Source organism: Garra rufa, chromosome 4 (genome assembly GCF_049309525.1).
Source record: "Garra rufa chromosome 4, GarRuf1.0, whole genome shotgun sequence".
NCBI lineage: Eukaryota > Metazoa > Chordata > Actinopteri > Cypriniformes > Cyprinidae > Garra > Garra rufa.
This window is the reverse complement of record NC_133364.1, coordinates 32732687-32760222: the sequence shown is the minus strand read 5'-3', so window position 1 is coordinate 32760222 and position 27536 is coordinate 32732687. Positions and strand designations below refer to the sequence as shown.

General features: G+C 38.6%; 1 protein-coding gene across 1 annotated transcript in view; it reads right to left on the bottom strand.

Moving 5' to 3' along the window:
* Positions 1–27536, bottom strand: part of LOC141333833 (uncharacterized) — a 376082-nt gene that overhangs the window by 52116 nt on the left and 296430 nt on the right. Inside the window, exon 3 of the mRNA XM_073838980.1 lies at positions 15057–15695. Coding sequence (XP_073695081.1) covers positions 15057–15695 — 639 coding nt within the window. The remainder of the gene's footprint in view (positions 1–15056; positions 15696–27536) is intronic.

The following is a 27536-nucleotide window of genomic DNA, read 5'->3' as shown; positions in this document are numbered from 1 at the left end:
CTTGGCGCTCAAGAAACAACAGTTCAGGAGGGTGGGGGAACAGAGACGGAGGGCCAGGTTCATGCAGGGAAACAGGTACAGAGTCAGGGCCTGACCCAGGGCCCTGGTGCAGTAGTGGACCCTGACACCTTGGAGGACCTCGGCCGTGGATCAGTGACAGTCAGTGAAGCAGAGAATGCCATGGCGGAGCAGGCAGAGCAGGGAGCCTAGGCGGAGCAAACGACTAGCACAGCAAAGCAGACAGGAGCAAGAATCCCCACGGCAGAGCAAGAACTTTGATAGACCACTTGACAGTGGCAGAGCAGACAGTGAGTTCATGGGTGGGCGTCGCCCCCTTTTGAGGTTCTGGAGCGGGAGCTGCCACCTTAAGGGGTTCCACAACGGACGCCGCCTCCACAAGAGGCATTGGCACAAGGTTATGGTCTGGAGAACCTCCAGAGCAGACTCGTAGTCAGGAGAGGCCTCCAGAGCAGACTCGTGGACAGACAAGGCCTCTGGAACAGATTTGTGGACAGACGAGGCCTCTCGGATGCAGTGTGCAGCCCACACACTCAAAATGGCCACCGCTATAACAGGCAGCACAGTAGGCAGTGGGATGTAAGGCTTGGCAGTGTAGGCTCTGCGTGGCTTGAGAGTGAAGACTTCACTGGGATGCCTGCAGCCCGCACTGACATCAGAGGGGGGTCCGTCACACTAGCAATCATTCCTTGCAGACCTTGCCCAAGCTCTGCATCAGCAAAAAGTTAAAAACTAAGGATTCCTCCATGTCTAAGGCACGTAGGCATCGCCGTGTGACCTTGATTATGCAAAGCAGGTTTCCCCTCTGGGATAACCCTTGGTCTTGAGCCACCACTGTAGGGGTGTTTTTGAAACTGCTTTACAGTGAGTGACCAGCCTTCTTTGACTCTCTTGACTGCAGTGAGGATCGACTTGATCCGAGCATGGGACATATGTAGCTGAAGGAGGAGAAAGAGTGCATCCTTAGATCTATTGTGACAAACCTTTGACATGATTTGAGACACGACCCACTTGCTTTTAGTGTCCAGCTGATGCAGATCTAAAATAAGACACCACCCCCATCCTTTCTCAGAACGATGTAGTATGGGCTGTAGAACCCGGACTCTCTGTCTAGAGGAGGGACCACCTCGATTGCCTCCTTCCTCAAGAGTGTTACTCCTTGTTCCATGACCAGAGCCTGCTGGTCCAGAGTGAAAAAACCCTGTTGAGAGCTGTGCTCACTGGAGGCTGCTGTGCCCTGAAGCACCGGGGGTGCAAAGGGTTGACAGACCGGTCTTCCGAGGGTACTGAAGAGAGACGGGCACTGTATGATGAGGTGTACACTGCTCTTCCCCAGAGGGGCTTGCCCTGAAAAGTCCTGGACTACAGGTGCTAGGATCCTTCCTTACACATAATGCCTGAAATATAGCCAGACACTGGGCTGAGGGCTGAGTGGCCACTCATGACCACTTCTTAACTGGTGGGGGAGGCATCCACCGTTAGCTTACGTGACGACAAGGAGCTCCTAGCACCAGGCCCTGAGTTAAGAACCAAGGTTTCCTCCACATGTCCAAGGCAAATAGGATTCGGCGTGTGATCTTGATTATGCAAAGCGGGTTCCCTTTGGGGAGGACCCCTTGGTCTTGAACCACCACTGTAGGGGTCTCATGTACACACTCTTAACTCGGATTTTGTCTAAACCAAAAAATGTTAGCAGTCATTACATATTCTTTATTGTTTTTTGTTTTTTTTAAAGTTGTCACTGCTAAAAATAGTAGTTGTTTGCACTATTTAGACAAATAATTGACTACACTGATCAAGTTAAGAAGACATCACTCAGTATGTTATGTTTTTGAAAAGGGGGAGGGGCTTTTTGAAGCAGGTCGCGTGACGTGAGCAGAGAGCTGCAGCTGCCTCAAGAGATGGGTTGACGCGTCAACGGTTAATCTTTGAAAACAACGTGAATCGGTGAGTTTATAAAGAGTATTATCTGCAGATTTCTTTCTGAAAAAAAGTGCTAACCCAAAATATGGACCGATGTTAAACTCTAAAAGTGTTAATGTGCAGATAGACGCTTTTTTTCTGTCGGTTCATGGTTTAAATATAACGTTAACTTTTAATTCAGCTATTTTTGTCATTTCATATATTGTATGCTCACAGTTTAGCTGCAACGTGTTTATTTTGTTAACTTTGTTATTTTTTTCTGCTGGTTCGCACTCACGCATGTAACATTAAGAGTCCATGCATGTAACTTATCGAAAATTGGAATATACAAGATCATTACTTGGTGCCTAACTTTTACAGTGGAATTTTATCTGCAACTTTTTCTAAAAGTTTGCTTATGCTCTGTTTTCACAGGTCCATGTGAGAAGATGCAGTGGAAGTGGAAGTTTTGTGAATTTATATGTGACAAACGGGGTTACCTATTAAAACATTATAGGTTAAAACGTGGAAGTTACAGCAGAACTGTTCCATTCCCTTGCCTACACCAAGATTGTTTGTGCACATTTAACTCCATTAATGCACTTAAGGTCCACTTGTCTAAGATCCACCCGAAAGCCCACAATCCTGAACTGTGTGAAACTGGCCAAATAACTTTTCACTGTGAGTTGTGTGATTTTTATACTCAGGAGGGGGATTTGTTCACTCACCTGCGCAATGCACATTTAAAAGTTAATCACGGAGTCCAGTGTCCATATAAAGATTGTAACTTTCACACTAATGTGTACTCCACATTCAATGCACATAGAAGTAGAAAACACAGAACAGAGAATTTGAGGATGTTCAGGTCAGAATTTGTCTCTCTGTCTGATAATGTAGCTGATGAAATGGCCCAAGTGGATCTTATGCCTCCAAATGACACCTCTGATTTAGAGGACAGTGAGGATTCCACTAATGAAGAGGTTCATGATTTAGGGGAGCAGTTGGAGCACAATCTTGCAGCTCTTTTTTTAAAGATGCATACTGTGCTTCACATTCCAGAAAGTTCCATACAAGAGGTAGTACAACAGCTTGTACAGATATGTGAACTGTCCCAACCACTACTGCATAATTCAGTCAAAGAAATTCTCAAACAATACACAAATATAGATGATTCAACTGTGAGACAGTCAGAACAAGATTTTGTGGCAAAGAAGGCTCCTTATCAACCACTAAAAGGAGAGCAGCATATTTGAGCAAAAAATTTACAGTGCCTGCTGAAAAAACCAGCTAAAACCAGCCTAGGCTGGTTGGCTGGTCTTAGCTGGTTTAAGCTGGAAATGGCTGGTTTTAGCTGGTCTCCCAGCCTGGCCAGGCTGGAAAAATGGCCAAAACCCCTCTAAAACCAGCCTGCCTCCCAGCTATGACCAGCTAAAACCAGGCTGGTTGACCAGCTAAAACCAGCCAACCAGCCTAGGCTGGTTTTAGCTGGTTTTTTCACCAGGGTGGTTAGGCCAATAGAATATTTTGTTGGTAAAGACAGAAAGTGTGGTGCTGTATATGTTCCAATAAATGAAATGATCCAGAAAATGCTGAACAGGGTAGACATTTTAGACAAGGCTCTTACACTACACAAGCCTGTGCCAAATGTGTACAGTACATACAGAGATGGTTCAAACTGTAAAGAAAATAACCTGCTTAAAGGGGAGGAGTTCAGAATTGCTGTTGGACTCTGCACAGATGATTTTGAAGTGTCAAACCCTTTAGGAACTTCCAAAAAGAAACACAAATTGACTGCAATGTATTGGGTACTAGCTAATCTGCCATCAAAATATAGATCTACACTGCATTCCATTCAGCTTGCTCTCTTATGTAAAGCCTCTGATGTGAAAGAATTTGGCTATGATAAAATTTTCTCTCCTCTCATTAAAGATCTGGTTTATTTGGAGCAAAATGGCATATATGTTGAGAAGCTGGGAGCTTGTGTCAAAGGCACAGTCTTATATGTGGCTGCTGATAACTTGGCTGCTCATTCTTTGGCAGGATTTTTCGAGAGCTTTGCTATAGACAAGTTCTGCAAGTTCTGCTTGGTAAAGAGGAGTGACATCCAAGCCACAGAAGTGTCATCAGGCAGCTTTGAACCCAGAACAAAAGAAAATCACAACCAACACGTACTGGAGGTATGTCGAGATCCCAGTTTAGCTAGACAGTGTGGTGTAAAAGGTGAATGTGTGTTGACCAGTAGTCTGCAGCATTTTCATGCTGTTCATGGGTACCCCCCTGACATTCTGCATGACCTTTTTGAAGGCATTGTTCCGTTTGAGTTATCACTTTGCATTTCAGACCTGATAGCGAAGAAATATTTCAGCTTAGAGATGCTGAACCATGCTATCAAAACATATGCCTTTAATGATTCCACAGACCAGCCTCAGCCCCATTGCCCATGGTTTCTCTACCAAAGGGACCATAGGTGGAAATGGTCATGAGAACTGGGCTCTAATCCAACTATTTCCACTTATTATTGGCCATAAAGTACCTGAAGGAGACAATGCATGGAACATTCTGTTGCTCCTCAAAGACATTGTTGAGTTGGCAGTGGCAACAAAACACACAGAAGAGTCCATCCATTTTCTTGATTGCAAAGTGTCAGAACACAGGGAACTGCTGCAAGATACATTTCCTAATTCCAAAAGACCATTTTTGTTGAGCATTACTCTCAGATGATTAGGGCATTTGGTCCACTTTCAGATGTCTGGACAATGCGCTTTGAGGGAAAACATACATTTTCCAAACAAGTAATTCGTAATGCGCACAATTTCAGAAATGTAGCTCTTACACTGGCTGTTAAGCATCAGAAAATGATGGCTTACTATCTAGACTCCAGCTCATTTTTTAAGCCTGTAGTTGAAATGGACAAGGTAATTTCTTCATCAATCACATCTTACCCAGAGAATGTCCAACAAATTTTCTGCCAGAGATTTCGTCAGCTTTCATTAGTTCTTGTTGCATCTTCAGTCTCCATAGATGGAATAATATACTGTGCTGATATGATGATTTCTGTTGGCTCTTGCTCAGGCCTCCCTAAATTCAAGCAGCTCAAAAAGATTCTGGCAATAAACTCTGAGATCCTCTTTGTCTGCAAAGAGATGACTGCATGGTATCATGAACATTTAAGATCATATGAGCTCTGTGACAGCACTAACCCCTCTCTGTCTGTGGTGCAATTAAATGAGCTTAATGATGTTTTCCCTCTTCCAACATACAGATTTGGAGACAATTTGATAGTGACACTCGGGCGATATATTATGTGCTAAACAGCAAGTGTAACGCAGCCTAAATGGTCATATTTTAGTTCAGTTTTGTTTTTTGCATAGATGGTCAAACAAATTGTATTTTGAAATGGAAATTAAGCAGTTAGACAAGTTAAGGTTTATTTAGTGAATTGACTTCTACTCTATTAAAAACATATATAACAAATACTATAAATATAACCATTTAATAGAAAAAGAAGGTTGTGTTAGTTTTCAATGCAAAGGCACCCAGTGATGTCACAGATTTAAAGATCGTGGCACCTTTGCATGTAACAATATCTTTTTTTTCTATGAAATGCTTTCAATTTATATTATTTGTTACATTTTTTTTTGAAGAGCAGAAGTCAATGTACTAAGATAACTTCATTTCCACTTTAAAACACAAAAAAATGTGATTAAACCTCTTCAGCTCTGCAGCATATTTTGGATTTTTTTTTACAGAATTAGGCATACCAGAATTTTAAAGAGCGCCCTAACCACATACTTTGGAATAAATTGATAAAAATGGTCTCATTTGACAGGAAACCTTCTGAATTTTAATTTTAAAATTTTGCATATTTTGTATTTTATATATTTGTAATATTGTCATAAACACAGACAAAAAGTCAGATTTTTATCATTTTTTTCAAGTTTTTATGTAGATGTCTGTAATTTAGGACCTGTTTGGTCTATGTTCCTTTAGGAAGTTTCTTTTGATTCCACTAGGTGGCAGTAAACACGGGAAAAATTTTTTTTTGTTGATAACATCTTCCAAGCAAAAGTTATTTAGCTTTGACTGAAAGGAGGTATTGGAGTCTCCAAGTGTACTTTTACAGTCGTCATTTTTGATTTCTGAATGCAGTAGACACACCTGAACTTAAAAGGGCTCCCTACCCATATACTTCAGAATAAACTGATAAAACTGGTCTCATTTGACAGGAAACATTCTGTGTTTTAAAACATGGGTAAAATATTGCATATTTTGGATTTCATATTTTTACAATATCGTCATAAACACAAAGAAAAAGTCAGATTTTTAATATTTTTTTAATTAAATTTTTATTTAGGAGTCTGTAATTTAGGACTTGTTTGGTCTATTTCCCTGCAAAACGTTTCTTTTGATTCCACCAAGTGGCAGTAAATGGATAAAAAAAAAGAATTTTGTTGATAACATCTTCTAAGCAAAAGTTATTTAGCTTTGACCGAAAGGAGGTATTGGAGTCTCCAAGTGTACTTTTATAGTTGTCAGTTTTGATTTCTGAATGCAGTAGACACACCTGAACTTAAAAGGGTGCCCTATCCATATACTTCGGAATAAACTGATAAAAATGGTCTCATTTTATAGAAATCACTTTTAATTAAAAAAAGGCATTCTCCTCCAATTGAACAAAGCATGTGGCATCATTTACTGACGCTAGTGCATTGATTAATTAGTCAACACAGGTAATTTGTACCTTCCACTTGCAGCTCCCACACACCACCTTGTGACATTTATCACAAGTGTCCTTTTCTTGCAGGTTATCCGCACTTAACACTGTCTTCTTCTCTCCAGCTGCTGCTGCTCCTGCCTGGGTTCTGGCTCTCACACCATCAGATGTGTAGCTTTTGCTCTTGTGTGCGAAGTTCACAAAAATGTCTACTATTAAACTCCGATAAGACAGAGATATTATTATTGGACCAAAAAAACAGTACATTATGAAGTTCCTCTGTGACATTCTCTCATTTGTGCATTCCTTGAATAGGATGGAAGCATTTACTGTAGCCAGGTTATTGTAAAACACAGCCACTGGCCATCTACGTGTGGGTGCATTCACCGAGTATTTCCTTGTGTGATATTAATGTTATGTTGGATGCATGTTCACCTGTCTCCTTGTCTGGATTTCCCTGTCTGAATTACCTTTTGTGTACCTTTTTCCTTTCTTAGGAAACAAGTCTTGTTTCCAGCCAAAAAATCAAAGTCAAAATTAAGTGCATTTTTGCTTGAAACAAGCTAAATAATCTGCCAATGGGGTAAGAAAAAATAATCTTGTTTTCTGTTTAAAATAATGTTTGTGAGTATGCCACTGCCTTTGGCACAAGCTACAGCGCCAACTATTCCCTCTCTCCTTCCCTCTATTTCCTCCACCTCAGCAATCACCCATAGCACGAGCATGCCTCCACTAACGCCGCCAACTACAGCACCATCTATTCCCCCTCTCCTTCCCTCTTTTTCTTCTGCCCCAGCATTTTTCGCATTAGCCCCAACGGCGTAGAAAGCAGATAATTTTCAGGTAAAAATAATCGATCTCTCATCCTCACATAATTCCGTTTCCAAGCATTAAGAGTCTCATCCCACTCAAAGGATCTGTCCTAGGTCCTCTGCTATTTTCAATTTACATGTTACCCCTTGGTAATATTATTAGGAAATTTGGGATTAGTTTCCATTGTTATGCTGATGATACTCAACTATAGATTTCAACAAGACCAGATGAAACTTCTAACTTAGCAAAATTAAAAATGAGTGTGTTAAAAATGTAAAAGACTGGATGAACAAAAATTTCTATTAAACTCCGATAAGACAGAGATATTACTTATTGGACCAAAAAACAGTACACAGAATTTCTTAAATTGCAATTTGCAACTAGACGGATGTACTGTTATTTCCTCTACACTCTAAAACATTAGTTCGACATAAAAAAAATGTGTTAACGTTTTCCACTAGAATTTTTAAGTTAAGCCAACTGCTGGCAGAATTACATTAATTCAAAGCAATGTTTTTGAGTATGGTGAAGTAGCTTTTTGGCCACAACAAAACATATTTTAAAGTTACATGAACTTAATAATTGTCAACATACATGCAAGTATTTAAGTTGATCCAACATGATATTTTAGGTGTGGTATAGTAGCTTTTTGGTCACAATAAAACAAATTTCTAAATAACATGAATTTAATAATTAGTATGATCCCTATATGATCCCTGCAAGAGATTCCTATAATAAGAGCATTTTCCTGTTTCCCAGAAAGCTAAGTCTCGAAAAACTACAACATTGGTCGTTTGGTTGTAATATAATCTTGAGTACCTTGTGGGTCGGGCTCCTCCATGGTGGTGCCCGCCCACAAAGAAGTCAAGGTTCTAAGACAGTTGGATACTTGATGATCAGACTTTTTTCCAAATGAAATTACGTTATCATGTGCTGTGTCTGCTCTTGTGTCATGACCTTAAATGATTCTAACACAATCTGAGGAAGATGAGGATGTTGTGTGTGTTTGTTTGTTTGTTTGGTGGTTTGAAGGTGGCACCAGAAATGCAGAAAAAAGAACAGGTTGTGTTTGTGTGTGAGATGTGAAACTCTCCCTCACGAAAGGTCGATCAATTCTGCTCTAGAAAATACCAAACTTGAGATTCATTACTTTAGAGCTGGCTTTTTGTCCATCAAGCTCAAGGCATAGCTTCTGAAATATTTCAAAGGTGCTTGGGATTGGTAAGGTTAAGAGCGTATATTACTCCCATCAGCAAAGCACAGGATCTGGCGACATCAATCCCCTCCAGGATCATGGATCCCTCAACTATGATGGTTGCACGCCCATCACCAACGATAGCAATCTTCATCATTTGCATTGCAAGGTCTGCGTCGAGCTCCTCCACATCCATGTAAGAGAAATTAAAAGATGTCAGGATGTATAAAATACATAGCTCAAGCTCTTCAGGATGACATGCATAAGGGAATGCAGGGTGACCATGTACTTCAACGCCTAGCACACAGGAGACTGGTGCACAAGATTGAAATGGCCATATCTCTACCCACGAAGGCTAAAGGGTCCATGTATGTTTTGGTCATTGGATTTTTCGTTCAGGGGCATGTATTAAAAAAACAAAAAAAGTGTTTATTTAATTTTCATTTCAAAGTTGAAAAACTAAAAATGAAATGGAAGGCATTTTCACATATTCTTTACAATGAAATAAACAAAAATTTGATAATGGTTTGATTTTGGTTTTGGAACAGGACCTTTGTAAGTCCCTCCCCCTGCAAAGCTTCTCCATGATTCGCCCAAATAAACTACCACTTCCGGTATGAAAATATGCTAAAATGGGTTGTCTTTTGTGTTTGTATTTTTTTCATTCTACAACCTATAAAAGCAAAATCAATCCATTTTCAAATTTTTGTTCATTTCATTGTAACGTCTAAAATGAAAAATGCTTTGCTTTTAATGTTTTTGTTTTTCAACTTTGAAAAGAAAATCAAATAATAATACTTACCCCTGAACGGAAAATCTAATGAACAAAACATACAGACCCTACAGAGACATGCAGTTCAAACAAAATAAAACATTGAAAAAGTTCTCAAGTACTTACGCAGTACAGTTTGAAAAGATCCTCCTCCTTCTCTCCAAGATAGACTATGAGGCAGCGAATGGCAATTTCTCTGCGCTTTTCCACTGTGTTGTCCTGATTGATGGAAAAAATAGTTACGGTGTTCATTAAAAATCAGATTCAAGTGTAACCAAAATAAGAACAATTTGAAAAAAACTAGTGTTGGTATACAATGGACAACTGGTGGCCCACCAGTACCAAAGTGTGTTTTTTATGACTGAGCCAATCTAACAGCAAGCCTTTTAATGCTGCTCACATATAAAAATAAGATAAATTATAACATGAAAATTTCTTGGAAATTTTGAGGGTGACTGCACTTGCTCATGGAGGATGGACATTTTAGTGCAAACAAAAAATGTTGTTGGAAGCGTAGGCTGCACAAAAAATGGGCATAGTTGCTCACTCAGCGTTGACTACAATTGGGGTTTGGAGAGTGCTGGACCCATCCAATATGGCGGCAAAGCATTTACGCTCTCCGGCACCAAATGTCATCTCTATGTATATATGATCACTATGGTTACAGCGTCACCGCCATATTGAATTAATTCTTCACTCTCCAAACCCAATTGGAGTCAACGCCAAGTCAGCAACTATGCTCGTTTTTGTGCAGCCTACGGTTGCAACAACCGGCGTACTATTGAAAACAGATAACGTGGGATTACTATTGACTTTTCTAGCCTACCTGTGTTTGGAAAAATGTTTATAAAGTTTCCTTATTAACCATCAAAAGATGACTCTACTTTTAGAATTTAGTTTACACATCAAAGCACACTGGGCCCTATCATACTAATTAATCCTTTTAACTAATAAGAATTTTTATTTTCCTCCCTTTTATATTTATGATGCAAGCAGAATGTAATTACAGATAATTTTAAGAATTTTTTCAGTGTATTCCCTTCTATTAAACATGATAAAGGCCTGTCCACAAATGAGTTAACAGCATGACAGCGAGGACAATAGACATAATTTATCAAATTTAAGTCAAATTCTTAGTTATTTTAATCGAGTAAAACTAAAATAACAAGAAGAACAACAAAAAATTTTAGGTGAAATTGCATTAAGTCAAACCTACCTTCAGTGCAATCCAGCTTCACGTACTTCTGCTGTTCGTTGTACTGGAACAAGCAAGAGCGTTTGACATTGTAAACCGGTGTAAATGAGGAATATTGGATGGATGTACGTCACATCGTTAACGCAGTAATATTACAATATACAGACAGCAATAACGTCAAACGCCATTTTACTCCGAATGTGTTAAAATTACTCTTCGGGTGTTAAAATCAACTCGGAAATGTTTAACACCAAAATTTCAACTCTCCAATTTTTGCTGTGATAGGTTAATAATCTCCTGCAGATAAGTTCATTAAAGTCGAACAGTAAACGTGAATATAGCTCTCATATATATATATATATATATATATATAAACAAGAGCCCAATGATTTCTACTATCGCTGAATTAGCGGCTCCGTGTACGTAAAAAACGAACTGCGGTGCACACAAATGCGGGGGCAAGCTAACTATTGACTATTGTAATGCACTACTAGGTGGTTGTCCTGCATCTTCAATTAACAAGCTACAGGTAGTCCAAAATGCAGCTGCTAGAGTCCTTACCAGGTCAAGAAAATATGATCATATTACCCCAATTTTACAATCTCTACACTGCTACACGCTACCTATTACAAAATATTACTTCTGACCTATAAGGCCCTTAATGGTTTAGCTCCTGCATACATAACTAGTCTCCTACCGTGCTACAGTCCATCATGCTCCCTAAGTTCACAAAACTCTGGACTTTTGGTAGTACCTAGGATAGCAAAGTCCACTAAAGGAGGGAGAGCTTTTTCACATTTGGCTCCCAAACTCTGGAATAGCCTTCCTGATAGCATTCGGGGTTCAGACACACTCTCTAAGTTTAAATCTAGATTAAAGGCTCATCTCTTTAGCCAAGCATTCACATAATGTATCTCATTACCTTGTACTAGGGATGTAACGGTATTGTAAATACCGTCGTACCGCAATAGCAAATTTTTTCGATACTACCGTGGTCGCATGACTCGATAAAACGAAAGGTTTTCTGAGAAAAGTTTGCTCAGGCGAATGGAGCGAACGGGAGGTATCGGGAACTACAATTCCCATCAGCCCAGGCGTGGCCATCATCCTTTGCGGTCTGTTGTGATTCTGAATGGAGTGAGGAGCGGATTTTTGAAAAGACGGAGCGTCATGGTTTTAACTCGCTCCAAGACCGATCCGCCACCGCTCCAACATGAGAACAATTCACGCAAACTGTCCGTAATATAACTGCATATTAAGCAGGAATTTACATGCTAAACATATTTCGCTTGACAGAGATGGATCACTTAAATCAGAAATAATGTGAAGGCTGTGATGACGGCAATGGACATCATATGAGCGGTAAATTATAGTTCATAAGTTTGTTCTTTCTAGATACTTAATATTTTCAGGTGAAAGCATCATTTAAACAGATACAGCACTTATTCTACACGCAATCACTCTGTTAATGCATTAAAACAAATGTAATGTTATCCGATTTCGAATGAGCAGAAATCTGTAAGAAATGCAGTGATCCATAAGTAAAATAACTGACGAAAATGTATTTTTATTTTCATTACAAACTTTGTACTGCATAAAGCAGCAATTATACTCTTTTAATGCTGCTGATGTTATTAGCTTGGTATGTGGTAGGAACAAAGTTTGCACACTAGTGTTCCAACCTCTCCTGTTATTTTATTTTTGTATTTTTTTATATGTGTTATGAACAGGACCGTTATATTTCAAACATTATTTCTGATTTTTTTTTTTTACGCGGAGCGGTGTTTCTGATATCATTAAGCAAGGAGTGCAGCGGGAGCAGAAAATTGTGAACCCGGAGCGGAGCTGGAGCTGGAGCTGAGTGATTATTAAATGCACAGAGCACGGAGGGGAAATTGTTGCCGCTCCACTCCGCTCACATACTCTGGACCCAAGTGAGAGTGTTTTTTCTGTTGCAGGGGACATTGTAAATGCCCCGAGATCCCAGCTTTTACCAGATAATGTTAATATGCTAGATTTCCTTTAAAAAAAAAAAAACCTGTCTCTGTCTGAATAAGTGAGTGTGTGAGTGAATGAGGGGAGTGTTCTCAAATACTCATTCAGCACATGGGCCAGCTGCAATAAGTAGTTTTCAAGAATACTAAATTGAAAACTTTTTTTACATGGTTTAATAATTTTTTGTTATTAAAATTGAAGTTCCTGTTTCAAAGTGATAGATGGCTAATTTGTATGCCATTGATATGTTCAGTGTTCATGTAAACTGTTTAATAAGCACTTCTGGCACTTTTTTCGAGTCTCTTCATTAGTTTTGTTTTTCCTGTAAATGATTCAATAAATACCGTGCCGTGACATTCATATCGAGGTATTACCGTACCGTTTAGTTTTGATACCGTTACATCCCTACCTTGTACACATAAGTTTTGCTTGGTTGGAACAGAAGCTACGCTACTTATTTCTCTATTTGTTTCTCTGTTTCCATCCCGTGGTAACTAGGAATTACACAAGATTAAGTTTGGATTCAGAATACCCGAGAAGAGATGATGCCAACCCCTCCCAGAGGACCTCAGATGATGCCAGCCCTGAAATATCATACAACACTACAAGTTTGATTGCAACACATAATCATTACTATTAGTGTTCATCATCTGTTTGATTACACCATTACTGATTTTAACATACATCTATACCATATGTACATCGACTTGACATACAGTAGTCACCACTAATAAGCTACTAAATATATTGTATTTACCTACATTTTTTTGTACAGCTTTTAGCAATGCTATAAAAATAAACTTGAATTGAATTGAAAATAATTTTCTTTCCACTATCATGACATTGACCAAGCCATCACCCTGATCAAAGAAGCAGGTAGAATGCTTGGCTGGCCAAAGTTCACATTACCTCTGCCTTTAAAATCATGCCCATCAACACAGATTTCTGGCACCTATTTGGCGTCTGCTGGCAGGATCCTTTTTTTACTTTGCCGTCCACCTCACATTTGGCTTTAGAAGTATTCCTAAAATCTTCGACATGTGTCAGAAGCAATTTGTTGGATCCTCTCAACAATTATCATATACCTTATGTGATTCATCTTTTAGATAATTTCTTAATCATCTCGCCCCCCAACTCCTTCCCAGCCGCACATCTCTCGACAACCCAAAAGCTTTTCACAGAGCTCGGGATTCCCCTCGCCCAAGAAATAGACCCTAGCACCTCCATCCAATTCTTAGGTATACCCCCCCCCCCCACGCTTCAGAGCATTGGCACCTCAGGCAGACCTGCTTCCAACCCCAGTTCCTTCCTATTTAGAGCTGATATTCCCATAAACTACCCTTTGAGACCTCTCCTAGAAGCTTCTATTAATTCCATCCTTTATGATGTCTCCCCAATGACCCTTCAGTCTTTACATTTCACTCCGCTTACAACCTGTCGTTCCCCGATTTTTCCCTTCTATCTATTACCTTCTTCATCTCTTACCTCAACATCATCAAAAACCTCCAAATTGGCTCAATCAAAGGGAACCCAAGTGAGATTAAATTTTTTCCATAAACTTCTGTATGGCTCACCTTCACCCAATATAACCAATTCCCAGGTGTCCCTACTAATCTAAGGCATCCAGAAAACCCATCCCTCTCGCTCGGACACCTGCCAACCTATAACCCTAAAAGAATCTAAACAATTGCATCTCTACCCTCTGTAAAGGCTACCAGTCCATCCACACCGCCCGTACCCTAGATGCCATGTTTATCCTGGCTTTCTGCGGTTTCGGGATTTTCGGGAGGAGCTCACACACATAATTAACACATCATCAGTAATTACACTCCCTATCCAATCAGCACAAGAAAAAATCCCTATAAATAACCAAAGCAGCCCTACTTTCTTCATCTCCCATTTTTTAGCACCCTTCCACCACCCCGTCTCCTCTCCTTCAGCCCGGGGGCAAGAGAAGTGCCCAGGGCTTGGGAATTACTGCCGAGCTCGGAGCCCTCTCCTGGAGAGCATGCCAGATATGCCTAACCTTTCCCTCAGTTTATGATCCATACGAGTGAACTTGAGAAAGAAAGACTAAATTAGAACACTATTGAAATTAAAATAGAACATTTGTTGATTTGTCTTTTGTTTCATGAATCTTATAAGTTTTTTGCACTGAACTCACTCAAGGTGAGTTTAAGTAAACTGCAAAAACTATTGGTTAGTAATAGATGCAATGAATAAGTAAAATTCTTCAAAATTCAAGATGAAATTTGATGCGTAAAATTATTGATTCGAAGTCAGACGGGTTGGGTTAAAAATGATTATACAATTTATTCAATATTCTTCAGAAAAAAATCATCTATTTCAGAAGGGAACTGTCCGGAACTGTCTGTTCTAGACATTTTGTTTGAAACTCTGTCCACACTAAGGGGATCTGTTAGGCTTCTCTTTATTGTGAATCTTCATGTGCCTGTCAAGGCTTCCTTTTTGACTGAAACTGTTTCCACACTGTTTGCAGGTGTAGGGCTTCTCTCCAGTGTGAACTCTCATGTGAATGTTAAGGTATCTTTTATGAGTGAAACTCTTTCCACACTGTTGGCAGGTAAAAAGACTCCCTGTAATGTGAATTTTCTGGTGAACTTTTCCACTTTCATTGAAACTCTTTCCAGACTGAGGGGATCTGTAAGGCTTTTCTCTCTTGTACATTTTCATGTGACTTTCAAGGCTTCCTGCTTGACTGAAACTCTTTCCACACTGGTTGCATGTGTAAGGTTTCTCTCCAGTGTGAACTCTCATGTGAATGTTAAGGCATTCTTTACGAGTGAAACCCTTTCCACACTGGTTGCATGTGTAAGGCTTCTCTCCAGTGTGAACTCTTATGTGAATGTTAAGGCTTCCTTTTTGAGTGAAACTCTTTCCACACTGTTTGCATGTGTAAGGCTTCTCTCCAGTGTGAAATCTCATGTGTCTGTTAAGGTTTCCTTTGTCAGTGAATCTCTTTCCACACTGTTTGCATGTGTAAGGCTTCTCTCCAGTGTGAATTCTCATGTGTCTGTTAAGGTGTCCTTGTTTTTTGAAACTCTTTCCACACTGACAGCAAGTGAAAATACTCACAGTTCCAGTCTTTTGAGCTTGTTTTTGTTTAGAAGCCTTTTCAGACTCTAAGGAACAAAAAGATTTTTCTCCAGATATGAAATGATTAAAATTCTCAAACTGGTCTTTCTCTTCAGTTTCATTCAGTACTTCTCTCTCCTCTTTCAGCGCTGTTAGGTCTAAGGTGGAAAAACAAAGAGATAAAAGTTAATCCCAGTTTAATGGCAGAAAGCAATTAAAATCAAAACATGTAGATATGTAATGCATGTATGCTTTTAGTGTTGTTGTCACACCCTTGGACTTTATGTTTTGGTTTTTCCCAATGCGCATATTTGGTTCTTTCTGCTCATCAGCGTCATTCCCATCACCTGTCGTTGTAATTAGCACTCCTTTATAAGTTTGTTTGATTTCTGAGTTTCTCTGTCCGGCTTCAACGTTACCTACTGTTTGCATGTATGTTCTATTCATCCTGTTTGTTACCCTGCCTGAAGATTTTATTAAAGACTTTGCATTTACTCCTAAGTTATGTTGCGCATTCCTACACGCGTTGTGACAGTTGTGCACTGTACAAAAAAAGGTATTTGAAAACGGTGATGCAAGTTTAGTCATGTAATGGAATTCGGTCCAGACTGGAATTTGCATACAATCATAATGATAAACTAGAACTTGTTGGACTACTGCCAAAGCACTCAGCGAAAAGATAGATGCGGTCATAAAAGAAAATGACATAATGAAAGAAACCATCCTGGATATTCAAACCAGAAGTATGCGTGATAACCTGGTTTTCTCCGGCATCCTCGAACACCCTTGGAGTTAAACACGGAGGTGGTAACATTATGCTATGAGAACAATTGAAAATGGACCATGGATGGGTATTCCAGCATGACAATGACGAAAACACATGGCCAAGGCAACAGGGCGGCGTAGACAGAGCAGGAGCCCACCAGGGTGGCGCAGACGGAGCAGCGGCCCCCATGGCCGTAACAAGGCAGACAGGAACTTCAGGAACGGCCTCCATAGCCGTGACAAGGCAGACAGGAACTTCAGGAACGGCCTCCATAGCCATGACAAGGTAGACAGGGACTTCAGGAACGGCTGACATAGCCGTGACAGGGCAGACAGGGACTTCAGGAACGGCTGACATAGCCGTGACAGGGCAGACAGGGACTTCAGGAACGGCCTCTATAGCCGTGACAAGGACCATGAGAACTTCAAGAACGGCCTCCAAAGCCGTGATGGGGACGACAGGAACTTCAGGAACGGCCTCCAAAGCCATGACAAGGCAGACAGGAAATTCAGGAACGGCTTCCATAGCCGTGACAGGGCAGACAGGGACTTCAGGAACGGCCTCTATAGCCGTGACAAGGACCATGAGAACTTCAGGAACGGCCTCCATAGCCGTGACGGGGAATACAGGAACTTCAGGAACAGCCTGCATAGCTGTGACAGGGCAGACAGGGACTTCAGGAACGGCCTGCATAGCCGTGACAGGGCAGACAGGGACTTCAGGAACGGCCTTCATAGCCGTGACAGGGCAGACAGGGACTTCAGGAACGGCCTTCGTAGCCGTGACAGGGCAGACAGGGACTTCAGGAACGGCCTTCAAAGCCGTAACAGGGCAGACAGGGACTTCAGGAACGGCCTTCATAGCCGTGACAGGGCAGACAGGGACTTCAGGAACAGCCTTCATAGCCGTGACAGGGCAGACAGGGACTTCAAGAACGGCCTTCATAGCCGTGACAGGGCAGACAGGGACTTCAGGAACGGCCTTCATAGCCGTGACAGGGCAGACAGGAACTTCAGGAACGGCCTTCATAGCCGTGACAGAGCAGACAGGGACTTCAGGAACGGCCTTCAAAGCCATAACAGGGCAGACAGGGACTTCAGGAACGGCCTTCATAGCCGTGACAGGGCAGACAGGGACTTCAGGAACGGCCTTCAAAGCCATAACAGGGCAGACAGGGACTTCAGGGACTTCAGGAACGGCCTTCATAGCCATGACAGGGCAGACAGGGACTTCAGGAACGGCCTTCATAGCCGTGACAGAGCAGACAGGGACTTCAAGAACGGCCTTCATAGCCGTGACAGAGCAGACAGGGACTTCAGGAACGGCCTTCATAGCCGTGACAGGGCAGACAGGGACTTCAGGAACGGCCTTCATAGCCGTGACAGGGCAGACAGGAACTTCAGGAACGGCCTTCATAGCCGTGACAGAGCAGACAGGGACTTCAAGAACGGCCTTCATAGCCGTGACAGGGCAGACAGGGACTTCAAGAACGGCCTTCATAGCCGTGACAGGGCAGACAGGGACTTCAGGAACGGCCTTCATAGCCGTGACAGGGCAGACAGGAACTTCAGGAACGGCCTTCATAGCCGTGACAGAGCAGACAGGGACTTCAGGAACGGCTTTCAAAGCCATAACAGGGCAGACAGGGACTTCAGAAACTTCAGGAACGGCCTTCATAGCCGTGACAGGGCAGACAGGGACTTCAGGAACGGCCTTCATAGCCGTGACAGAGCAGACAGGGACTTCAGGAACGGCCTTCATAGCCGTGACAGAGCAGACAGGGACTTCAGGAACGGCCTTCATAGCCGTGACAGGGCAGACAGGGACTTCAGGAACGGCCTTCATAGCCGTGACAGAGCAGACAGGGACTTCAGGAACGGCCTTCATAGCCGTGACAGAGCAGACAGGGACTTCAGGAACGGCCTTCATAGCCGTGACAGGGCAGACAGGGACTTCAGGAACGGCCTTCATAGCCGTGACAAGGACGACAAGGAGCCTAGGCGGTGTTTGTTCAACAAAGTCAAAGCATTTTGAAAAATCTATTTGTGGCGGTCAGTTTTGATATTGTGGTGAATCACCACAAATAAATCAAAGTATGGGAAACACCACAGAACAACAACCTGAGCCCAACTTAAACCAACTCATCACCTTAACCTTAAGTTGGGGTAGAATTCAATTATTCCTCATTTTCCTACTTATTCCCTTATATATATAAAAAAACACTATATATGGGTGAATGACGGATAAGGATTTAAAATGTGAAAAAAAATAAAACTGGCAAAAAATTTAAATGTTAGGACTTTCTATACTTATTACAGTGTTGTGTATGTAATGCAATGATATTTACACATTTCAAGAATGTAATTAACCATTTTTTTTGATGAATCAGATCTTTTTCCTCATGAAAATGTCATTCCTGGGTAACGTAATGAATTTTTAAATTAATTACATTTCTACCATTGTTGGCATATACAAATGTACTGATCTCCATATTTGGAGCTCAACAAACAATTAGTGCTCAGAAAACTACATTTTAATCACAATTAATATAATCAATTTGGGATTTCTTATAGGCACAGGCTCATTTTTGGCTGCTGCTAATTCAAAAATTCAGAACCAAATAAAAAAAAAACCTGGAAAATGTTTAAAAATGTTTTCCAATAAAGTAAATAAGACTTGTTTTATCATTAACTCAACAAAAAACTGAATTGTGTAATCTAACACACAAATATGGGTTAAATGAATTGCCCGTGTCATTGTTAGCCGGAATGACATACTGTTAGACGGAATGACATTCTGCAATATTTTTCAGGATTACCATAAAAACCATCATCAGTATAATTTTTCTTTCCAACACTCAAACTTGAAACAAAGTAAGATACACTTGACAGTTGCAAAACTCACAGTTTTTAATGATTTAAAAAAGTACAACAGGCTTTTTGGGACACCAATTTCATTACAATCGTATTTTCTAAATATTACAGTAAATCTGTAAAATTATAATGCTTCATAAACAATGGCCAGGGGTATAGTGTATAATGTGTAATAACACATTACACCGCTAAAACATTTAGGCTTATTGCAAATGAGTGTGAACCTATTTCGATTAAAGGAACATTCCACTTTTTTTGGAAATAGGCTCATTCTCCAACTCCCCCCGAGTTAATAAGTTGATTTTTACCGTTTTGAAATCCATTCAGCCGTTCTCCTGTTCTGGCGATATCACTTTTAGCATAGCTTAGCATAGATCATTGAATCCTATTAGACCAATAGCATCGCGTTCAAAAATGACCAACGAGTTTCCATATTTGTTGTATTTAAAACTTGACTCTTCTGTAGTTATATCGTGTACTAAGACCAGTGGAAATGCAAAGCTGCGAGTTTCTTGGCTGATAAGATTAGGAACTACACTCCCATTCTGGCGTAATAGTCAAGGAAGTTTGCTGCTGTAATATGGCCGAAGCAGGCGGAGTATTATCAGAAATATTCCCAGCTAGTTTAGCATTTGCACATGTGCTGCGTGATATTACTGCTCCTGCTTCGGCCATATTACGGCTGCAAACTTCCTTGACTATTGCGCCGGAATGGGAGTGTAGTTCCTAATCAGCCTAGAAAATTGAAGCTTTGCATTTCCACCGGTCTTAGTACATGATATAACTACAGAAGAGTCAAGTTTTAAATAGGACAAATACCGAAACTCGTTGGTCATTTTTGAACGTGATGCTATTGGTCTAATAGGATTCAATGATCTATGCTAAGCTATGCTAAATGTGATATCGCCAGAACAGGAGAACGGCTGAATGGATTTCAAAACGGTAAAACTCAATTTATTAACTCGGGGGGAGTTGGAGAATGAGCCTATTTCCAAAAAAAGTGGAGTGTTCCTTTAATATTTCAAGTTTGCTTGTTACTGACACATTATTGTTCCACTGAATCATCACCATAATACCTTGCTCTCTATTTTCAAAGATACTCAGCCCTAGCTTCTGCATCTGTGTTTATTCTGGCTCTGAACCGTCTCTGCCTCTCTTTATTAGACAGAGGCATCTGGAAGAACAGAATTGACCTTAAAACACCAGAAGCTATACAAAAGTTTTAAAATGGGTAACACTTTATAATAACGGCACGCTATTAATCATTAGTTAAACATTAGTAAACAGTTAATTCATCATTTATAACGCATTAAAAGACATTAATAAGCAGTTTATAAATACAGCTATAAATGCTTTATTCTTGATTTAAAAGCATATCTATAATGTGTTTAATAATTGTATTTCCATACTTTAATTTCATACTTGTAGGTAGGCTTATAAATCAAGCATTAAGAATTTATAGCTGCATTTTAAATCGTAAATTTATTGATGAATTAACTGTTTAATGATGTTTAAATAATGATTAATAACGTGTAGTTATTATAAAGTATTACCAAATGTGGATATATTAATAATAATGATTACATTATTCATGATTTTGACCATTAACATTACAAAAGTTAAATTCAATGATAATTAAATGTGAATCATATGAAATCAAGATGAATGACAGCAAAAATACGGCAAAAAACATACAATTATGTAAATAATGTTAATGTTAATAATATAACTATAATAACTATACCTAAAAGTTTACAAATGTTAATTAAAAACTAGATTGTTATGCCTATGTCATTCTGGATAACGGATGACATGTCCTGGCTAACAGAGTTTTTTTGTTATCCAAGAATGACAAAACGAATATTTTTCTTTATAATCAGGCACTAATTTAACCACCTATGGAAAACTACAACTTAGCCATCATCGCTTTAAGGTAATCTTTTAGATCAAATAGATAGTTTTTCATATAAAAACATTATAAATAGTTTGTCAGTGTTATCCAAAAGGACACATGATATTGCTACAAAGTGCATCAGTGACCGAAAAGGTCAAAATATCAATATTTTAAGAGACGCTTAGTCACCTTTGCACATGTTCTGGTGCTCATTCAGGGTCTTCTTTTTGATACAATATTATGTCACATGACATACCACAATGCATTATGGTCTAAAATGGTCATTGGTGTCTGTTATCCAGGAGTGACATTACAGAAATCACAATTTGGGGACAAAAGTCTTTCTGTCATTAAAATTTAATTAAACTTAGTATTATAACCATATTAGCAGGTATCGTTTAAAACATCAATATAATTATGCCCAAGTAGATTTTAAATATTTTTATTTTTATTATTTACATTTTTATTGTATTTTTGTACTCAGATTTTAAGCCGGGACAGTTACCCGGAATGACGTTTTGGGACTTTTGAGCTCAATAGTTCCTTAAAGATTAATTATTTATAATGAATTCTCACAAGAGTAATTAAAGAGGGGAAAGTTGAGTCATTTAATGAAATGCATTTAAAAATGTATAAATTTTTAATATTATGAATATGCTTTGGACACCAGAATTGACATGCCACGTCATTGACCCATATATATATACACAAGATTTAAAGGTGTACAACTTATACATTACAATCTTACACCTCACATAATTACAGTAGAATTTAACCTTAATGTTTGTACTTTTGTTTTGGCTAATTTTTTTTGTTTTGACTTGCTTTATATTTACAGAACTGTTTTCTCCTATTTTGTACTGTTTTTATGTATGTCCTACATTGTCTTGTTCTACAAAAAAAGAGATCTTACTAAAAGAATTGTATCATCTGTTCCATTTGTATAGTCTCAGTAAGCTTTTTTCAAAAAGGCTGTTTTCAATTGTATGCGGATTCATTTAGGTGTAGCCTAAGTGTTTACTTGTTTATTTGCTTACCAAATACTTTAAATGAACAAATGTAGACAGCATGCAGTAGCCAAACATGATTACTCACATTACAAGGTTTGCTTTGTGCAAAATAAATTATTTTCTTAGTACTTTTGCATAACTAGCGAAAGTGCTAGAAATCAATTTTTTATTAAAGTTTTAATATTAGAAGCAGATACTAGGTTTAATGTTACAGAGAAAAAAAAAAACAAACAAAAAAAAAAATATATATAGGCTATATATATAAATATTACTGGTTTAAGCTAATTCCATATTATTGTTACAACTTAAATGCATGATGTCATAATAACAAATGCAGTGTGAAAGCAAGATATTCTCAGCTGCACTTGAAGGCAGCATTAATATGTGATCTCAACACTTCTGTCAAATGTCAAAACATTTCTACACTTGTGTGACATTTTTCATAAATATCGTTCATTTCTGTAATGACTTAAGATTGGAGAATGAAAACCAACCTGTTTGTTCCTCAGTATCTTCATGTTTCACTCTGAATGTTTCTTCAATCCTTATGTCTTCACTCTCCTCTTTAATAAACTCCATCTTTGTTTGTTCCTCAGTATCTTCATGTTTGACTCTGAATGGTTCTTCAATTTTCATGTCTTCGCTCTCCACTTTAATAAATGCCATCTTTATAATAGTGTCACATGGATCTCTGTTGATTCTCCAGGAGTTTTTCTGTGCCCTTGTACACTTTGTCCTGTGTCAGATGAGAATAAATAATAGAAAGAAAAATCAATGCAAACTAAATCTCTGGGTGCGTCTCAATCAGCTCCAAGTTCACTAGTCAGATAGTTATTAGACTTATACATAAAATATATACAAATTACCCAGAAGGTTCATATTTAGGCAGGCTATTTTGATTTATATTTGGTTTTTAATTATTTGTACATCATATCTAATATATTAAACTTTAATGAAAACATTCTCGGTTGTGATTCCACTCGTTTGTGTTTGTTGTTGTCGTTTGTAGTCCGCGTGCCGCTGAATCGAATCACTGAATCATTTCACAAATGATTTGATTCAAATGATTCGATTCTGAGTCTGTCTCATCACTTCTTGTGCTTCTTATGTTCCGTTTTGCTCTCTATATCATGAATCAATCGTGTGATGACACGATTGATTCATGATATAGAGAGCAAAACGGAACGCACATTCTGTTACTAAAGGCTAACGTTTTAAGTAACACGAAATAAAGAATTACAACGTTACATTTAGCCTAATAATGATGCATTTATTTTGCATAGTATGTAAAAACGCTTTAATTGATGTAACAGAGTACATTGGTTTAAAAACTTTAAAACAACAAACCTTTCTTCAGGTGAATCACAACAGATGAGGAGCGCGGCGCCTTTTTATGACGGCACATCACCAAACAAAAATAAAAGTCCATCAGGCCAGCTCTCTAGAATCACAAATATATCATAGAAATGTTATATATTGAATAGAATTTCGTACCCATATGATGATGCATTTCTAAAGTAATTAAAATCGCAAATCTATCGTTTTTTTTATTTATTTTTTTAAATGTACATTTATAACATTATACTTTGTTTTTATACCTTGCCATTAAATTCACATATAACTAGTTAATGCTGCTGCTTAACTGTTACAAAGGGAGTGTGATGGCAAATTTGATCTATCACTCTTTTGACTATTGTAATTAATCTTTTGATATTTTGTTTGTTTGTTTGTGTATTTCATTTATTTATTCCTCTTTAGGAAAATCATTGAAACACTGTCAGGGATTTTATTTTTATTTTGCTATGGGGGCAAATGAGGACACAAAAATATAGTTGTGTCAGTTTCTATTTACCACTACAAAAGTTTATTTAGTGTAAATATTAATGAAATATGATTAACATTTCCTCTGATTATCTTTCTTTTAAATGAGTATATAATATTATATGATTATAATATAAACAAGTTACATATTAAGATCTCAGTTTTCAGTTGTCAGAAATGTATTTACAAACATAAGTCATTAATAACAGATCCACACTGAAAATGAACAAATCTTCTGTAAGGATTGGATGGGAATGATAATATGGTCTTTTAAATACATTTTTTGTTGTGCAAAGGAATATGGTTAATTGATTATTATCTTTTCCATTTCATTAATTGGCACAAATATGCCAACAGATTCAGTCTTTACCCCATATCTCTTTTATTAACAGTGAAAAATTTGGGTAATAAATACAAGACACAATAAACAGTTTATTAGCCATTTAAACAGTCATGTGTACATTCAATTACTTTAAATAACATTCTAACAGCTGTCAGTATTGAATAGAAGTCACGAAATCACTGCGTAGTTCGACGAACTACTCAAACAACCATAAATAATCCGCCAAAATGTACTACTGTCACGGAATCCGGAATAATTATACTAACGTTAATACATACATGAAAAACAATATTTTTAGACAGAAAGTCTACAATAAGCACACACAAGTACTCACCAGCTATATTTCAGCAACTCCGTCAAAGTGAGAGAAAATGGTGTCTGTAAGTATTACACGAGCAGAGGCGGGGCTTCCCCTCACACGTTTGGGCGCTAAAATGTCTGGCTGTTAACAGTTTACAAAATAGCATTTACTGCGACAGCAGTACCATGTACATACAAATGTTTGTTTTCAGTACATAGTCGTGTATATTAAATTACTTTAAATAACATTCTAACAGCTGTCAGTATTGAATAGAAGTCGAGAAATTACTGCTAGTAAGGCAAACTAACTAACGTACACAAACAACCACGATTAATCCGCCATAATGTACTGCTGCCACGGTATCTGGAATAATTCTACTAACGTTAATACACGAAAAACAATATTTCTAGACAGAAAGTCTACAATAAGCACACACAAGTTCTCACCAGATCTATCTCAGCAACACTATTAAGTGGGGGAAAATGGCGTTTGTAAGCATTGCACGAACAGAGGCGGGGCTTCCCCTCACGCGGTTGGGCACTAAATGTTTATTTAAGAAAGAGATTTTTTACAGACTGCTGCTGGTTGTTAACAGTGCACAAAATAGCATTTACTGCGACAGAAATACCATGTACATACATAGTCGCGTGCATTAAATTACTTTAAATAACATTCTAACAGCTGTCAGTATTGAATGGAAATCAAGAAATTACGGCTAGTTAGGCAAACTAACTAACGTACACAAACAACCATGATTAATCCGTCATAATGTACTGCTGCCACGTTATCTGGAATAATTCTACTAACGTTATTACACGAAAAACAATATTTCTAGACAGAAAGTCTACAATAAGCACACACAAGTACTCACCAGATCTATCTCAGCAACACTATTAAGTGAGGGAAAATATCGTCTGTAAGTATTGCACGAGCAGAGGCGGGGCTTCCCCTCACGCGGTTGGGCGCTAAAATGTCTGGTTGTTAACAGCAAAAATAGCATTTACTGCAACAGAAATACCATGTACATGCAAATGTTATGCATTTAGTACATAGTCATGTACATTAAATTACTTAAAATAGCATTCTAACAGCTGTCAGTATTGAATAAAGGTCAAGAAATCACCGCTTAGTTCGACGAACTACACAAACATCCATAAATAATCCGCCAAAATTTTAAATTCGTCCCTCTGTCTTAAGTCATTTAAGTAACTGTACATTTATAACTGTTTTTATATATAGAAAGTCATACAGTGCAAACATTGAGGTAGCTTGACTTACCAGTTGCTAATCTAAAACTCTGAGGGAAAATGGCGTCTGGAAAATTCTTAAGTGATAACGCTGCATAAAATACCCGGATGTTGGAAATAACACTGGCAAGTGTTGCTTACACTGTCAGAAAAAAGGGTACGGTTGGGGTCCATTTGTGACACTTAGGGTACAAATGGTTAAGTTGTACCCTCGATGGGTCATAGTTGCACCTTAGAGTACTCATATGTACCATTTAGGGGTAAAAAAGGTACAGATATGTTTCCAACTGCCAGAGGGTCCACGTTTGTACCATTTAATCCCCAAAGAAAGGTACAATCACTTGTGTGACCAAAGGAGTAAGCCAAAGTGTATGAAATAGTGACCCAAAATTAAACAGAGCAAGATAATCATTTTCATGAGTTGTTGGTTATTTGGAAGAGATGCACAAAATAACCAAATACGTTCAAGAGCCTGCATCTTTCTGACCAGTTCTGAACAGTACACACGCAAATTACATTTTAGTGATTATGCAGAACATCAAGATAATAACTTTTAAATGTAAAGCATTTGTATTAAAGTAGGTCTGCATTTTTAATTGTAATTTTAAACTGATATAAGAGCTGTTTTAAGTTTTGTTTTTAATGTAGAGTTAAACAAATACACATACTAATAGTAATTAGCAAAAGCACAATGTAGTATACAAAACTATTTAACGTTTATTAAACATTATATGGTGTACTACTTTGCCTCAGTTCAAATACATATTTTCGAAGCCAGCCTTTTTGTGTCGTCCAATGGGATTGTAGCCCGCGCTGTGCATTTTGAAAATGAGATTGTGCATGACGGTTATTCTGGACATCATTCATTTCTGACGCTGTCGACGGAGACGGAGAGGATCTTATTCAAAAACTGAAAGAAGCTGCCTGGAATACATGTCACTGAAGACGAAGCACAGAAATTTAGAGGTAAGTTTAATTTTAAGTACTGTGAAAATCTGTTGGTTCCCTTTCGATTTTTGTTAACTTGACATTGCGTCTGTAGCCAGGCCTAACGTTATCTGATGCGTGAGGAAAACCTTTCCTCGAAAACTGACCTGACAAAACTAACGCATTGCCATTACATTTTAAGCTTATTGTTATTATTACAATAATTTTTTATCATTTAGCCGGAAATTAAGATATAATTTTTCGCTTAACTCATACTCCACCTAGAGATGGCATGAGACGCTGACAAAACAGCGGTGAAACGGCCATAGAAACAGCTCAGGTCTATCGCGTTTGTGTACCATAGATTTATAAATTCAGTTTACCAAAATGTTCTTACTACTCTAATGTTAACGTTACGTTAACGTTAACTTACCCGTGTTTCCTTCCGGACACGAGTGAACGCCTTTTATTTTAACGCCTCTCCTAGTCTTTCTGGAATTATATACCTTACGATTATTATCCATGTTGATTTATATCAGTTTTGTTTGGTACATATTTAACTAACGTTATAAACGTAAATCCAGGAGAGTCCTAATCATTTGTCATGTCGTTTTGAGGCGTTGGTATCGAGCCCTTCCAAGGACAGCAAGTAAA